We start from the raw sequence: 17521 nt of genomic DNA, 5'->3' as shown, positions 1-17521 counted from the left end.
GGCAGATTTTCTCTTGTTAAAAATATGAAACACTTTTAAAAAAGGTCATTAGGTCATTGTAACTTACTAAACTAAGCTAATCATGTTCAATCATGTTATGTTTAACATAATATAAGTTCAATGGACTGATAAAGTTAATTTGATTCAGCTTAATTTTTTTTTTACAGTGTACAATCATTTCGGAATTTTCAGTAAGATTCTGTATTACATTAATTTATATAATGTTAAAGAAATATTTCATTTACTCTCACATATTTTGGGTCTTCTATTTTGGAACAAGTGAGAGAGAGTAAGTGATGACATTGTTTTCATTTTAGGGTGAACTATCCTTTTAATACACCAACGTTTTGATGGATTAACCTGAACATTCAATATGTGCACAGATAAAACACTCACAGAAACAGTTGATGATGAACTGAAACTCACAAGCAAAGATAACAAATCGCTTTTTCACAAGCAGAAAAAAACATTATAATAGAAGGGACCATTCACACAACTGCTAAACACCATCATGGTAACTTACATGTCACTAAAATAATTAAATAGACACGTTTTCACATTGTTAGATGTAACATAAAGCTGTAATGTATATAACTGATGTGAAGAAAGGAAAAAGATTGACAGTAGCATAAGTATAAAAGTCAATTTATGGACATTCACTGTCCCAGACCCATCCCCCACTGATAAAAGGTCCAGATTTGTCCCATACATGAGCTCATTTGTCTTATTTTGACAGCTATGCCATCATAAATTGTGAAAATAACCCCTCAAAGAAGGCTTCCAATGAATGCAAATAATTATTTTTCATGAGTCCAACATCCAGCTGTGCAAGAAAACCTACAATATGATGAAAGTGAAGTCATCTTTCACTACAAGTAGCCCAACTTTTATTTTGAATCTTAGACCTTATTCTTGAAGAAAAGAAATACCAATTAAACGTTTGAAGCACCAAAAGTGGCCCATATTAAAGTAATTTGGTAACACTTTACAATAAGGTTCATTAGTTAATGCATTTACTAACATGAACTAATCATGAACAACACATGTACAGCGTTTATTAATCATAATTGAACATTTACTAATGCATTATTAACATCCAAGTTCATGCTTGTTAACATTAGTTAATGCACCATGAGTTAACATGAAATAACAATGAACTACTGTATTTTCATTAACTAACGTTAACTAACATGAACAAATACAGTAGTAAATGTATTGTTCATTGTTTGCTCATGTTAGTAAATGCATTAATTGACATTAACTAATGAACCTTATTGTAAAGTGTGACCGTTTATTTAATATTAATTAGCCTATTTTTGTTGTCCATGAAATTTCAAAATGTACTTTTTTTTACAAAAGAGACAAGAAAAATTGTCAAGCTCTACATTATTAATAGTATTAAGTTTTAATATTTTATTATTCAAATTGCCAAATTCTGACTAAGCAACAGTGGTGGAAAGTGTACTGAAGTATCACACTTAAGTACCGTTATTTGCCTAAAAATGTAGTGCAAGTAGAGTAAAAGTACCTATTTTAAATATTACTCAAAGTAGGAGTAAAAAGTAGCCATTTTAATGTACTCAAGTGTAGTGAGTAGTGAGTATTACGCTGTAAAAAGCTGATGCATTTACATGTCATTGGATGGATGTGTGTAAACGTAACATTCTGTAGTGCATTGAGTTATTGCAGGCACACAATGTCATAAGACGTTAATATTCCAAAATCAATGTCTAGCCAGCATCTATAAGGACAATTTTATTTTGATGTCCAATAACGACATCAAATGACGTTGATATTTATTTGATTTTAGCTTGTGTTAGAAAGTGAGCAAAATCCAACATAGAACCAACATCTTAAACCAACGTCATATTGACGTCAAATGCTGACATTTATTCATCAGGTATGGCAACCAAAATCCAACCTCTGATAGACGTCATAGTGGTAACGTTCACTCAACGTCAAGCTGTAACATCATTAGACGTTGATATTTGGTTGTTTTAGGCTGGGCATTGACATGGTCGGCCTGACGTTGGGTTCTGATGTCAACACGATTTTCATTTCCAAACAAAATTCAACGTCCCCATGACATTGAGGTACAAAGTCAATCCGACATAGTGTTGACATCTTGTGCCTGCTGGGTGTTTAAGGCCATTGTGGTCATCATACAATAAACATCCCTCATCTGCTCATCAGTTACATGCATCTAAACAATCTCTGGGTCACTGCGTGGACATCTTCTTGGACATGTTTAATGCTTCCAAACAGTTTGCTGCAATTATAAAGCGCCCATGTCTTGCTGTAGTTCATTATTATGCGATTTACCTTCTATAGGTGATTTGATTGGATAGAAATCAGAGGACTGATTTTTCTAATCCACATAGACAAGAAAAAATAAAGTAGTTACTGCAGGTTGAAGGAAAGTAGTGGAGTAAAAGTACTGATACTGCTATATCGTGAGGGAGCTCACATTCAGTTAAACTGTTATATTACAAGTTGTTTGTTATGTAGACAAATATTATGTTCGTTTATCTTAAATACTGCATTATGTTCACATTTGGGGATGCCAGTAGTTCATGTAATTATGTCACATATATGTATTATGATTTATCTGTATTGTGGATGGAGTAATAAGCACACATTAACAAATATGTTCTTTATTCTGTTTATTTACAGACCACACACACACGCCTCCACAAGTTCATACACGCATAAATGCATGCAAAGGTGGATCTATGCTAAGGAACATTTAAGCACAGTGCAATCATCATCCAGTATCCATGCCCATTCCATGTATGTTGTTAGAAGACGTTAAACATACAAGTTACAACTGGCTCCCCCTCTGCATATGACTGTTACCAATAAATCATTCAAGTCTAATTTCTTTTCCGGCTTTGGTGTTCCAACCAACACACCTAGACCAACTCAACTCCCCTATTTAAGAGCTATACTGTAGCTTTTACAGTCCTGAGCTATTCTCATTAACATTTGGTTGATTAAAATTAAAAATTTACTCAAAGGAAAGTAAAAGTACACCTTTATAAAACTACTAACTAAATTATAATTTCTGAGAAAAGCTACTCAATTACAGTAGTTTGAGTATTTGTAATTTGTTACTTTACACCATTGCTAAGAAAAGTTCAAAGTGCTGGTCAGTTGGTTATTTGCCCAATAAATGGCAATAAGCTACTATATATATATATATATATATATATATATATATATATATATATATATATATATATATATATATATATATATATATATATATATATATATTCTATTTATTGAACGTGTTTTTGGTACCTCATAAAGTGTGGTTATGTTGACCAAGCTAATCCACCTATAATGCTTAAAATACCACTAAAATGCAGTATTTAAACCTCATAATTCAATAAAAATGAGGCGAATAACTGCAAAAAGGTCAATTTTTGAAGAAAAAAGAACCACCCTTTTCAAAAGGCTGGCTACGAGCCTGTATAAGATAACAAATAGATGAGATTTAAAAATGTTTTTAGTGTGGTTGTTTGGTGGTGGTGTTAACATGCACACAGGCTGCGACCAATCAAATTCTGCTTGCTTCAGTGATATTGGAATGCCTGACCTTCCCAACTACTCCTTTCCCAGGAAGACTTCTCTCAATCCAATCCAATTAGCTTAACAGTGTGTCACCACTACACCAGTTCTGAGCAGCGGGAAGCCACCACACATGCGCTCTCACAAACACACCGCCAATCATTCACACACATATTTCACTTTTTCTAGTGCAGGTCAAATGATTAAAAATGGTAATTTTCTGTTTCTCTGTCAAATCTGCTTCTTCTGGTTTGCTATTGAGATGTTGGATGTTCTGGATCACATGGGTATTAAAATGATTTAGTGAGGTTATTTAATAAGTACAAAACCTTTATGTTATTTACAATACACTAGCATTCTACCACTACTATACCTGCCAGATGTACTAAATATGTCCCACAAACTGAAATATGGCTATGACTTCTCATCCTTTTCCTGTATAGGAAGTGGCTTTGCACATTTTACATGAAGCTCTAGAAATACGTTATGGGGACTTGATTTGATTATAAGCCTTCAGTTTCAGTGGTGTAAAGTAACGCATTACAAATGCTCTAATTACTGTAATTGAGTAGTTTTTCTCATCATATTGAACTGGCTGCTTTGTAAATGCAGCAAACTATTAGGAAGCATTAAAAGTGTCTGAAAAGATGTCCAAAATCTTTACACACAATGATTGAGAGACTGTTCAGGGGTCACCAATCTCGGTCCTGGAGGGCCGGTGTCCCTGCAGGTTTTAGCTCCAACTTGCTTCAACACACCTGCCTGGATGTTTCAAGTATACCTAGTAAGACCTTGATTAGCTTGTTCAGGTGTGTTTGATTAGGGCTGGAGCTAAAATCTGCAGGACACCGGCCCTCCAGGAACAAGTTTGGTGACCACTGGTTTAGATGCATATCACTGATGAGAAGATGACGCATGACTTAAACAGTCTAAAACAGTAAATGCACTACAGAATATTACGTTTACACTCACACAAACACAAATTGCATGTAAATGCATCAGTTTTTTACAGCATAATACTCAATACTCTTGAGTACTTTAAAAGGGCTAATTTTTACTTAGAGTAATATTTACAGCACATACTTTTACTCTTGCACTACATTTTTTGGCAAGTAATGGAACTTTTACCTGAGTAGGATATTTCAGTAATCATTCCAGCACTGTTCAGTTTAACACCGAGTTAAAAACAATAACACAAAGTGTGTTTTGTGCGTTCACTGTAAATAAGGCTGATTTTAAAAAAGTACTAAAAGTGCTTAATTGGCTTAAAAGTTCCATATAGCACATATCTTGAAAGGGGGTTGTGTGAAATCTGACTTTTTAAGCATGTTACAACTAACCCTTCGTCTGTTACAACTTGCCCCGCAGGTGGGGTAAATAGTAACATTTTTACTCCTTACACTTTTGGCAAGGCAAGGCAAGTTTTTTTAAATAGCACATTTCATACACAATTGTAATTCAACAAACTTTACATAAACAAGAATTAAAGAAACAAGAAAATAATAAATAAAATAATAACAAATTATTTAAACTGGTAAGAACAGATTAAAATGTGTTAAATCAGGTTATAAAAAAATGAAAAAGAAGAGAAAAACATTATAGTGTGATCTGTGGGATGTAGCACAGGGCTCATTTAGTAAAGGCACAGCTAAACAGAAGTGTTTTCAGTCTGGATTTAAATGGCCCTATTGTTGGAGCACATCTAAACATTTCTGGAAGTTGATTCCAGCAGCAGGAGGAGTATACTGAAGGCGGATTCACCCTGCTTTGAACTCTTGGAATTTCTAACTTACTTGATCCTAATGATCTGAGTGTTCTGGTAGTTTTGTATTCAGTGAGCATATCTGTAATGTATTGAGGCCCTAGACCATTTATTGATTTATAAACAAGTAATTATATTTTAAAATCTATTCTGAATGTAACTCAGAGCCAGTGTAAAGACCCGAGGACAGGTGTAATGTGGTATGATTTTCTAATTCTGGTTAGAATTCTGGCCACAGTGTTCTGGATGAGCTACAACTCTCTGACTGTTTTTTTTGGGAAGGCCGGTGAGGAGTTTGTTACAGTAATTCACCCTGCTGCTGATAAAACCATGAACAAGTTTCTCTATAGTCCTCACTGGAAACAAAGCATCTAATTCTTGCAATACTGCAAAGAAACCATAGGTCTGGCGATCATACTATCAGTGCTCATTTGTAGGGGAGGCTTGTGTGTTGTTGATTTAAAAAAAAAATTGGTTTATCTAACCCCATTACTTTGTTCATTATTTGGCCAAAACAAAAAGTGTAACTTTGTCCCCACTCTCCCCTATAGAACAAAAACAACAAAAGTTTTAGATGTTACTCCACTCTTACATTTTTAGCTAGGAATTCACTTGGGGCAAAATGGTTTAAACTAGGCATGGGCCAGTATGAGTTTCTGACTGTATAAATATCATGGTTTTACAGTGTCACAGTATTATGATTACTGCTCTAAAATATATTATTTTTAAATGTCTGGGTAACCAACAACAACTTTCCCTCTATTGAAAACAATATATTTTATTTCAGGAAACATTTGGAACAGTAATAATGTCAGGCTAAATATTTAAAATAAATAATTGACTTCTGCTGTCTTCATTAGTTTCAAAAACACAGATTTCTTTACAAAACATACCCCTTACAAATACCTTAGAAATGATATAACAGAACATTTTAGCGGTTTTAAAACCTTGACTTTTGCAAATCACTGTAAACCTTGAAACTGGTTATCATCCCATGCCTAGTTGAAACCACATTATTTGCAGGACATATATGGCATCTTTAATCCTTTCCCTAACTAAACAAATAACAAGCAGTGAATCCCAAATGGCATACTGTATAGCCTATCACTCTCTTAAAAGAGTGAAAACAATCATCCAAACTGCACTGGTCAAAACTGGCCACTTTGAAGTGCTCTCAGAATGAAAGATTTCAAGGGCACAAGTGATGGATACTTCAGGCCTCCATGAATGCAGAAAAGTTGTTTGGTGTCAAACATTGTGTTCTATTCAGAAAGGCTCATTCCTATGCACTATCCTTTCATCCTAACCTTTTAAAGCTGGGTAAAGCCTTCAAATGCGAAGATTAGGCCAAAGGGATGAGCCCCTCTGAATAGAATACAGTGTAGTTGGAGAAACTCGAAAGATCTTTTCTCGTACAGTTGTTCAATGGTGACCTCATGTGGACACTGCGCATACCTTAAGAAAACAAATTAAATATATTTGCAATATGCAATTTTTTATGTGTTATACATATGATTTTAAGTAAACTGGGCTATTGCTGTTATTTTTATTGTTATTAATATTATTTTACTTTTCATTTGAAAAAGGCAATCCTGTTAACAAAGTGTGTCGGGATCTAAAAAGATGGGTACCCTCTCATTGAACAGCATAATTATTCAAGAGTAAAGTAATCATTCATTCATTAGTCCCTTTATTAATTTGGGGTCGCCACAGCGGAATTAACCGTCAATTTAGCATATGTTTTGCGCAGCGGATGCCCTTCTAGCCGCAATCCATCACTGGGAAAAAGTATGTAAAAATATCAAATTGTGCACAAAATTTCATGGCTGGTTGCTTACACCGCAATATGGACATTTATAATGTTTGTACTTTTTTTAACATTTATATCTCATATGGAACTATTTAAAAGTATTTAATATTTACATAATTTATCTTTGCATAGCATCAGTGAGCGTTTAAAACCAAGCCACACTTTTCACGAGAATGAATTTTTTTAAAAAAAATCTGAAAACATATTTCCCAAAACCAGGACATCCCTAACTGCATGAGGTTCAACGCCCTCTTATGGACTGAACAAACGCATGACGCTAAAAGCCATGTGAGCACAGGAATGTCTGACGGAGTCATCAGCAGCACAGCCATACAATGCGCCTTTATATTGTCTTTGGCTGATGGCGACTGATAACATTCAACGTGGAACTATTTTTCGTGAGAGAAGCAAGTTGGGATTTGATTGACGCAGAATTCTTGGTTACAGGCGGAGCAACTGAAATGGAGAAAAGAAACCGAAACCTAAGTCTCCTCCATTATAAACAAAAGATTTACCTGTAGTTTTCTTTACTCAGTCTAGCAGGTTTACATCGGCATAGCAGGCTGTACGATGGACAGCAGGTGAGTAGCCTGTTATTTTATATAAGTAATATTTTAGATCGAAGTTGTTTGTTTGCTGCCATATGTTAAAGTTACTTAAATGTAATTTATCTGTCAACAATTGGGCTAAATTTTTGAGTTTGTTTTCCTGTTAAACAAACACGAAGATAATATGACATTGTTGTTGGGTAAATTCAGCCATTAACTTTAACTGTATTTTTGGTTAATATGGATGTCAATAGCTGTTTTTTTCCAACATTCTTCAGATTCTCTTTTAATGTGTTGAACAGAAGAAATAAATTCTTAAAGGTTGATTGTTTATGAGTAAATTGTGTGGAAATGTACATTTTGAGTGAACAATCCCTTAACTTAGATAAGTCATTTCAGAGTGAAATCCTTGAGTTCGTTTATAACCAGATGAAGGAGCTTAACTTTTGTCCATCAGATGAGATAAGTTATATAACAAAACAACAACAACAGCAACACAGAAAGCAGAAAAACTAGATAGAAGTAAAGTTGGTTTTATATTCGCACATTCCGACCTCTGCGTTCAATAAGTTTGTTAATCAGCAAGTAAAGAATCCAAATTCAATTATTTACCGTTGTAGTCGATTATGAGCAAAATGTACGCCACACTTTTCTGTCAAACTCAGCGTTTTAAAGGAGTAGAAAAACACGCTTACCTCTATGAAGGAGGTGACGTCATCGCTTTTTTGAGGGACCGTCTACAAACTATCAGTTTGTAAAATCAAGCTGCCAACGTTCACTGTCTATAGTAAGCCTACTACTTAATCTTAATAAAATCATCTGCAAACAATATATCACAGACATGTTTATGTATACATTATATTAAAACAATTTAAAAACATAAAACCTTTAGAATAGACTTAGTAATTTAGAATAGTATATTAGTATAGAATAGTAATTTTATACACTGATTTTTGAGTTATGATTAATGTATATACACTTTACACAAGTATACATGTTCATGTGTAATATGAATAACTATATATGTTTTTTCCCCTCTTCTTTTTCCTAATTATTTACAGATTGTACGCAAGCAAAAGATGGCCAGATTGAGACTTGTGAACTTCACCACTGGCTCCCTCCTTTAAAATGTTACTCTGCTGAAGTACATGTGAATAAAAAAATATTTTCAAGACAGCAAATAACAGTGTCATGAAATGAGTTCGGCTCATGTGGACGAAAAGAGTCCAAAATGAGAATCTATGCATTTGGGGATTTACAATGCTATTATTCACTTTGGAATGTTTTTTTTTTTTACTTGCATGTATTTGCACAATATTTTTATACATAATTGCCACATATTACATAGTAATGTAATAAGTTGTACTTTCATTACATATTAAGTGAGATTCTTGCCAATGTTTGTTTCATGTCCCATGTGTCAATATAGAGCTGCACTAGGAAGACCAGCAGACCTTTTGTAATTTGTGTTTGTAATCAATGTAATTGCATGATAAAATGATGAAATGGGAGATGTAATGGATTTATTCTTAAATTATCATTGTGTATGAAGTGTGCTTTTTAAATAAACTTGTTTTGAAATGCAAGAAAAATACTATAAAAATATGCTTATAAATATTCTTATAAATTCATATACAAGATATATTTATGAAAAGCTACTTGTGAGTGATAGATAATATAATTATTGATTTCTGATGTTAATTTGTTGATGTTACAATGGTTGGACTTAAAGAAATTAAGACATCTACATCCACAATGAACACTACAGAAAATATGCACACAAATATTAATATAAATTATTTTACAACATATATTTATGAAAATGTACTTGTGAGTGATAGATAATATAATTATTGATGTCTGATATTAATTTATTGATCCTACAATAATTGTAAAGCAAGATATTAGGATATCTGCATTTACCATGAAAAAAACAAACTGTGGAAAATATGCTTACAATTATCAATATAATTTTTTTTACAAAATATATTTATGAAAAGCTACTTGTGAGTCATAGATAATATTATTACTGATGGCTGGATTTAATTTCTTTATCCTACATTTATTTCATGAAAAACACTACAGAAATTATGCTTATAAATATTAATATTAATTCATATCTAACATACATTTATTAAACGGTGCTTGTGAGTTTTAGATAATATTATTAATGATGTCTAATTTAATTTGTTGCTCCTACAACATTTGGACATTAGAAAATTAAGATTTTTACATTTACAATGAAAAAAACACACTACAGAAATTATGTGCACATAAAAATGAATATAAATTAATGCAAACCATATATTTATCAAAATGTGCTTGTTAGTGATAGACAATATAATTATTGATGCCTGATGTTTATTTGCTGACCCTACAATGATTTTAAAACACAATATTAACATATTTACAATCATTAAAAACACACACTGCAGAAATTATGAACACAAATTTTAATATAAATTAATATACATTATATATTTATGAAAAGCTTCTTGTGAGTGATAGACAATATTACTGCTGATGTCTGATATTAGTTTGTTGATGCTACAATTATTGTGAAACAAGATATTTACATTCACACTGAAAAACACACACTACAGTAAATATTCACACAAATATTAATATAATTTTTTTATGACATATATTTCTCAAAAGGTACTTGTGAGTGATAGATAATATTATTACTGATGTCTGATAGCAATTTGTTGATCCTACAATGATTGGACATTAAGAAGTTAAGTTATTTACATTCACTATGAAAATCATACACTAAAAAAATATGGTCGTAAATATTCATTTAAATTATGTTACACCATATATTTCTCCACAAATTTTTATGAGTTATACACAATAATATTACTGATGTCTGATGTTAATTTGTTAATCCTACATTGATTGTAAAACAAGATATAAGGATATTTACATTCACTGAAAAACATAAACTACTGATATTATGATCACAAATATTTATATAAATTCATTTACAACATATAAACATATATAAAAAGGTACTTGTAAGTGATAGACAATATGATAACCGATGGCTAATTTCAATTTGTTGATGCTACAATGATTGGACACTGTATGTGTTGTTCATTGTTTTAACTGTTTTGTTACATTGTAATTACAACTATAGGTTCATATTTTGCTAATTGTAGAAACATGTACTTGTGACTGATAGACAATATTATTACTGATGGCTGATTTTAATTTGTTGATCCTACAATGATTGGACAACAAGCTATTAACATATTTAAATTCACTGTGAAAAACACACACTACAGAAATTATGTGCATAAATATTAATAATAGTTAATGTAGACCATATATTTCTCAAAAATTACGTGTGAGTGATAGACAATATTACTGCTGATGGCTGATTTTAATTAGTTAATCCTACAATGATTGTGGAACAAAATATTAAGATATCTGTGTTTACTGTAAAAAACATATGCTGTGGAAAATATGCTTATAATTATCAATATAAATTTATTTGCAAGATATATTTATGAAAAGCTTCTTGTGAGTGATAGACAATATTACTGCTGATGTCTGATAATAGTTTGTTAATGCTACAATTATTGTGAAACAAGATATTAAGATATCAACGTTTACCATGAAAAATATGTACTATAGAAAATATGCTTATAAAAAATTATATTAAATTGTTTGCAACACGTATTTATATAAGGCTACTTGTGAGTGATAGGGGATATCATGACTGATGTTTGATGTTCAATTGTTGATGCTACAGTGATTGGACAACAAAATATTAAGATATTTACATTCACTGTGATGAAAAACACTACAGAAATTATGCTTATAAATATGAATATAAATTCATTTACAACATATAGTTGTGAAAATGTACTTGAGAGTAATAGATAATATACTTATTGATGTCTGATTTTAATTTGTTAATCCTACAATGATTTTGGAAAAAAAAAAAAAACTTGATAGAAAATATGCTTTAAAAGTTCACCATATAATTGCTGTGCACATTAGTAAAATAATTGATGTGAGTACAACATAAAATGAAGACTCATGTGGGAAAAAATTTTGCTTAAACTAATATATTTTAAAGTACTTTTTTACACCTGTAAATGTATAGAAGATTGATTATAGGCAAACTTAAATAATACGAGAAAAATATTGAAATAAATAAATATTATACGTAAAACAATTGATGTCACCACAACATGAAGATTGATGTGGGAAAAATTGGTTAAATTACAATGTATAAAAAACATAATTTTATATTTTTAAATAAAAAGATTAAATACATGCAGTGGTTGTAAGCAAACTTAAAAAAATACAAAATAATATTGAAAGAGATGTTATTAGTAAAAGAAATGATGAGTACACTAGACTAGAACATGTAGACAAATGCTGGAAAAATTATGCTAATAAAAAATATTTTTATTAAGTCATTCATTTATTTTCTTTTCAGCTTAGTTTTTATTAATCCGGGGTCGCCACAGCGGAATGAACCGCCAACTTATCCAGCAAGATTTTATGCAGCGGATGCCCTTCCAGCCACAACCCATCTCTGGGAAACTATTTTTATATATATTTAAAAAAAAAAACACACATTCATGACTTTGACTTTAGGCTAACATAAAAAGTAACAAAAATACTTATAATATTCTTTAAATAAGTTATACGAGTACAACAAAAATAAAGATTCATGCTTGAAATCAATACCACCATTACCACCACCATTGAAATATTATTTTACTATTGTGCACAAGAATTATTAAGGTGGACTTTTAAAGCATATTTTCTATAGTGTTTTTTTTTTAATTGTAAAATATATTAATATCTTGTTTCAAAATCATTGTAGGATTAACAAATTAAAATCAGACATCAATAAGTATATTATCTATTACTCTCAAGTACATTTTCACAACTATATGTTGAATTTATATTCATATTTATAAGCATAATTTCATAATTAATTAAGCATAATTAATTGTGTTTTTCATCACAGTGAATGTAAATATCTTAATATTTTGTTGTCCAATCACTGTAGCATCAACAATTGAACATCAAACATCAGTCATGATATCCCCTATCACTCACAAGTAGCCTTATATAAATACGTGTTGCAAACAATTTAACATTAATTTTTATAAGCATATTTTCTACAGTACATATTTTTCATGGTAAACGTTGATATCTTAATATCTTGTTTCACAATAATTGTAGCATCAACAAACTAATATCAGACATCAGCAGTAATATTGTCTATCACTCACAAGAAGCTTTTCATAAATATATCTTGCAAATAAATTTATATTGATAATTATAAGCATATTTTCCACAGCATATGTTTTTTTATAGTAAACGCAGATGTCTTAATATGTTGTTGTGAAATCATTGTAGGATAAAGAAATAAATATCAGACATCAGTCATAATATTATCTATCACTCACAAGTACTTTTAGAGAAATATATGGTGTAAAAAAATTCATTAATATTTATGATCATAATTGCTGTAGTGTGTCTTTTTCATAAATGTAAATATCTTAATATCTTGTTTTTAGCGTCAACAAACTATTATCAGACATCAGCAGTAATATTGTCTATCACTCACAAGAAGCTTTTCATAAATATATAATGTATATTAATTTATATTAAAATTTGTGTTCATAATTTCTGCAGTGTGTGTTTTTAATGATTGTAAATATGTTAATATTGTGTTTTAAAATCATTGTAGGGTCAGCAAATAAACATCAGGCATCAATAATTATATTGTCTATCACTCACAATCACATTTTGATAAATATATGGTTTGCATTAATTTATATTCATTTTTATGTGCACATAATTTCTGTAGTGTGTTTTTTTCATTGTAAATGTAAAAATCTTAATTTTCTAATGTCCAAATGTTGTAGGAGCAACAAATTAAAATTAGACATCGTTAATAATATTATCTATAACTCACAATGACCTTTTTATAAATATATCCTGTACATTAATTAATATGCTTTATTTATGCAAATAATTTCTGTAGTGTGTGTTTCATTGTGAATGTAAACATCCTGATATCTTGTTTCACAATCATTGTAGGGTCAGCAAATGAACATCGGACATCAGTAATACTATTGTCTATCACTCACAAGCACCGTTTAATAAATGTATGTTAGATATGAATTAATATTAATATTTAAAAGCATAATTTCTGTAGTGTTTTTTTTTATGAATCTAAATATCTTAATATCTTGTTGTGAAATAAATGTAGGATAAAGAAATTAAATCCAGCCATCAGTAATAATATTATCTATGACTCACAAGTAGCTTTTCATAAATATATTTTGTAAAAAAAAAACTATATTGATAATTATAAGCATTTTTTCCTCAGTTTTTTTTTTTCATGGTAAATGCAGATATCCTAATATCTTGCTTTACAATTATTGTAGGATCAACAAATTAATATCAGACATCAATAATTATATTATCTATCACTCACAAGTACATTTTCATAAATATATGTTGAGAAATAATTTATATTAATATTTGTTTGCATATTTTCTGTAGTGTTTTTCATTGTGGATGTAGATGTCTAAATTTCTTAAAGTCCAACCATTGTAGTGTCAACAAATTAATATTAGGCATCAGTAATAATATTGTGTATCACTCATAAGTAGCTTTTCATAAATATATCTTGTAAATAAATTTATATTGATAATTCTAATCATATTTTCTACAGTATGTTTTTCATGTTAAACACAGATATCGTAATATCTTGTTGTTCAATCATTTTAGGATTAACAAATTAATATCAGACATCAGTCATAATATCCCCTATCACTCACAAGCACTTTTTGAGAAAAATATGGTGTGAAATTTTTTATTAATAATTGTGAGCATAATTTCTGTAGTGTTTTTCATGAATGTAAATATCTTAATATTTTGTTGTGAAATAATTGTAGCATCAACAAATTAATGTCAGACATCTGTAATAATAATATCTATCACTCACAAGTAAGTTTGGAGAAATATATGTTCTACAATAGTTTATAGTAATATTTTAGAGCATAATTTCTGTAGTGTTTGTTTTTCATTGTGTATGTAAATGTGTAATTTTTTTTGTTGTCCAATCATTGTAGGATCAACAAATTATAATGATCATAATAAATGCACACTATTTATGATATAATGATAGTTTAATGTACAACAACATGTCATAAACAGAAAAAACAGAAATGACAGTGTTACAATATTTAGTTAAGACAATGGGTAAGACAGAGGTAAGGAAAACAGCAGGGCACAGGTTGCATGCATGTTCTGCAGGGTCCACAGATGTTGATGTGCACAGGCCATGATTTCAAAACCTATTTAAACAAATCAAATGACAAGGTTACATATAAATCAGAAACAAAAAATTGTGTGTATGTATATATATATATATATATATATATATATATATATATATATATATATATATATATATATATATATATATATATATATATATATATAAAATTACATGAAATATATTAATCAATAAAAACATGTCATTGTAATGCAAAATGTAAGTGATGTGTACCGTTATAGTAATTGGCTGAATTCCTTTTGTTCGTTTTTCAACAACCTGAGAACTTTTGACTCGGTCCCTTTGTTGTTTTTCACGCGATATTGAATATTCGGTCTGAAATCGCATGTAAGTAACACTTCAAACAACACTAGCATGATTTCTTTGACCATGAACGCTGTTGTAGTTTGATAATAGTTGTCTGCTAGTGTGATTTCGCTATTTGGAATTTGCAAACAATAGTTTTCTAATATTTTATTAGGGGAGCGTAAGTGCGAATGTGCAAATATAAAACCAACTTTACTTCTATAAAAACTAGTTAGTTAATTTTTAATTTCTGTGCCTATTCTTGCATTGTTTTTGTTAGGTCTTAAAACCAATTTAAATTGTATGAAGCTTTGAGTCGACTAACACATTTTTAAAGTGTATTTGTAATATTTTCCTTATATATATATATACATTAGTTTAAAATGGATGTAATGGTTCTAAACTTGGGTGTTAACATTTTTTTGTCCACAAACAAACAAACAAACAAACAAACAAACAAACAAACAAACAATGTGGCTTAGACTGTAATTATTGAATATAGTTTTCCAGTGTGTCCTCTTTATAATCCTCCTGAGCATCCTGGAATTAAAAAAAACAAACAAACATTGCTGTATTTATCTAAAATAGACGTCAAACATTGTTATCAGTGAGAAGCCGAATTTATGACCAAAGACTACGTAATTCTTGAAAGAATTGTTGAGATAGACTGATGATTAGCTGATACTATGCTAAATGCATAAAATCTATTTGACAAAAATGATCACCATAGACATTTAGGTCAATATACTTTCAAAATCCGAGTTTTCAATATCAGCTTCATGATTGTTTACATTTGAAACATTTGGTGACACAGTTGGCATGAATTTATGTGATTGCAAAATATTGCGAAAGTTAGAGCAAAACCCAACAGTGTATTGCAGTAAACGCGATGCAACAAACTGTTGTCACGAACCTAACCTAGATATTATCACAAAAGGGAACTTCAGCTCTCTTGTTTTGCATGACTGTAGGGCAACCTAAAATCTGCCCTGCCCATTCAGAATGAGCTGCTAGTTATGTTAAGATATAATATCATATATTATACATATTTTGAAATGCTTTAATCACATAATTATGTGCTCTGATTAAATATATTATTGATTTCTAACAAATTTTGCTGTTTTGATTCTTGAAACAGAGAAGAACTACAGCATCTCCTCTCCGAGTATGTCGAAAACACTCTAAACTACATCCAGACAGTGAGAGACTTCTGCGACAAGCAACCAAAATGGACCCTTCAGAGAGAGACAGAGCTGGAGAACATGAGAGACATCAAGGACCAAGCAGACCAAGTCAGTCTGAAGTTTGACCACGTTCAGCGCTCCGAGAACAAGTTCAAGGCTTTCGGGGAATTCCTGTGGAGTGGTTTAACTCAGGTCACAGCTGAGTCCAGATATCAGGAGCTGGAGAAGAATCTGGGTGCCGTCCTGAAGGACACCCTCGAGGGGCTAGAGAAACTTGACCACTTTCTGGATGCAGTGGAGAAGCTTAGAGTCACATCGCTGTTTGTGTTCACCGGACGAAGCTTCTTGCCAAAAGGAGTGAGTCCAGAGAGTGTGCGATCGGTCATCACAGCTGCCAGGATGGCTTCTCCTCTTCTAATTCACTTCAAACGAAATGCAGAAACCTTTTTCCTTCCTTCACTCAGTAATCTGGATGTCCTGACCTTTCAGCTGGACAAATACATACGAATCACAGAACAGATTTGTGAGAGGATTGAGAAAAAGTTAGTACTTGAATTCATTTGTTTTACTTATTTGATTGACACAGGGTAGCAAATCATCTTAGTGGCAATTTCAAAGTAAACTGGTAAATTTCATTATTATTGCATTATTTTTTTTTCCTGTCTTACAGATCCAAGAGTTTTTTGTGGTTTGAAGATGTCTATAGGTAAGTGTTCTAAATCATACAATTAAGAAAAAAAAAAACAATAAGAGAAGATGAGGAAAGATTCAAACATCATAATTCACAGAGGTGTATGAACATATTAATACAAGTGAGTATTGTGACGCTACACTACCTGACAAAAGTCTTGCTGCCTTTTAGGAACAACAAATAATAAATTTGACTTCTAGTTGATCATTTGGTATCAGAAGTGGCTTATATGAGAGGCAAATGCCTCTTGATTACGCTTATTTACCAAAATAAAATATGATAATGCCTTGATTTTTAATTATTTAATTAGGTCAGAAAGGTCTAAC

General features: G+C 30.9%; 3 protein-coding genes across 18 annotated transcripts in view; 1 reads left to right on the top strand and 2 right to left on the bottom strand.

The window, feature by feature from the left end:
• LOC101886115 (uncharacterized) overlaps positions 1-8420 on the bottom strand; it is a 22759-nt gene extending 14339 nt beyond the window's left edge. For 8 of the 16 annotated variants that reach the window (XR_015480897.1, XR_015480900.1, XR_015480901.1 and 5 more), the window contains exon 1: positions 8306-8420. The gene's annotated coding sequence lies outside the window, so the exon portion shown is untranslated. The remainder of the gene's footprint in view (positions 1-8305) is intronic. The other 8 variants (XR_015480898.1, XR_015480905.1, XR_015480906.1 and 5 more) reach the window with 1 other exon arrangement.
• Positions 7425-17521, top strand: part of apol (apolipoprotein L) — a 14222-nt gene continuing 4125 nt past the window's right edge. Inside the window, exons 1-3 of the mRNA XM_087244626.1 lie at positions 7425-7726; positions 16459-17046; positions 17175-17210. Of these exons, the coding sequence (XP_087100752.1) occupies positions 7716-7726; positions 16459-17046; positions 17175-17210 (635 nt within the window). The 5' untranslated portion in view covers positions 7425-7715. The remainder of the gene's footprint in view (positions 7727-16458; positions 17047-17174; positions 17211-17521) is intronic.
• Positions 14847-17521, bottom strand: part of LOC798736 (uncharacterized) — a 16760-nt gene continuing 14085 nt past the window's right edge. Inside the window, exon 4 of the mRNA XM_087244688.1 lies at positions 14847-15033. The gene's annotated coding sequence lies outside the window, so the exon portion shown is untranslated. The remainder of the gene's footprint in view (positions 15034-17521) is intronic.

Source organism: Danio rerio, chromosome 3, assembly GCF_052040795.2.
Source record: "Danio rerio strain M-AB ecotype USA chromosome 3, GRCz13ab, whole genome shotgun sequence".
Classification (NCBI taxonomy): domain Eukaryota; kingdom Metazoa; phylum Chordata; class Actinopteri; order Cypriniformes; family Danionidae; genus Danio; species Danio rerio.
This window is presented reverse-complemented; position numbering and strand designations above follow the sequence as displayed.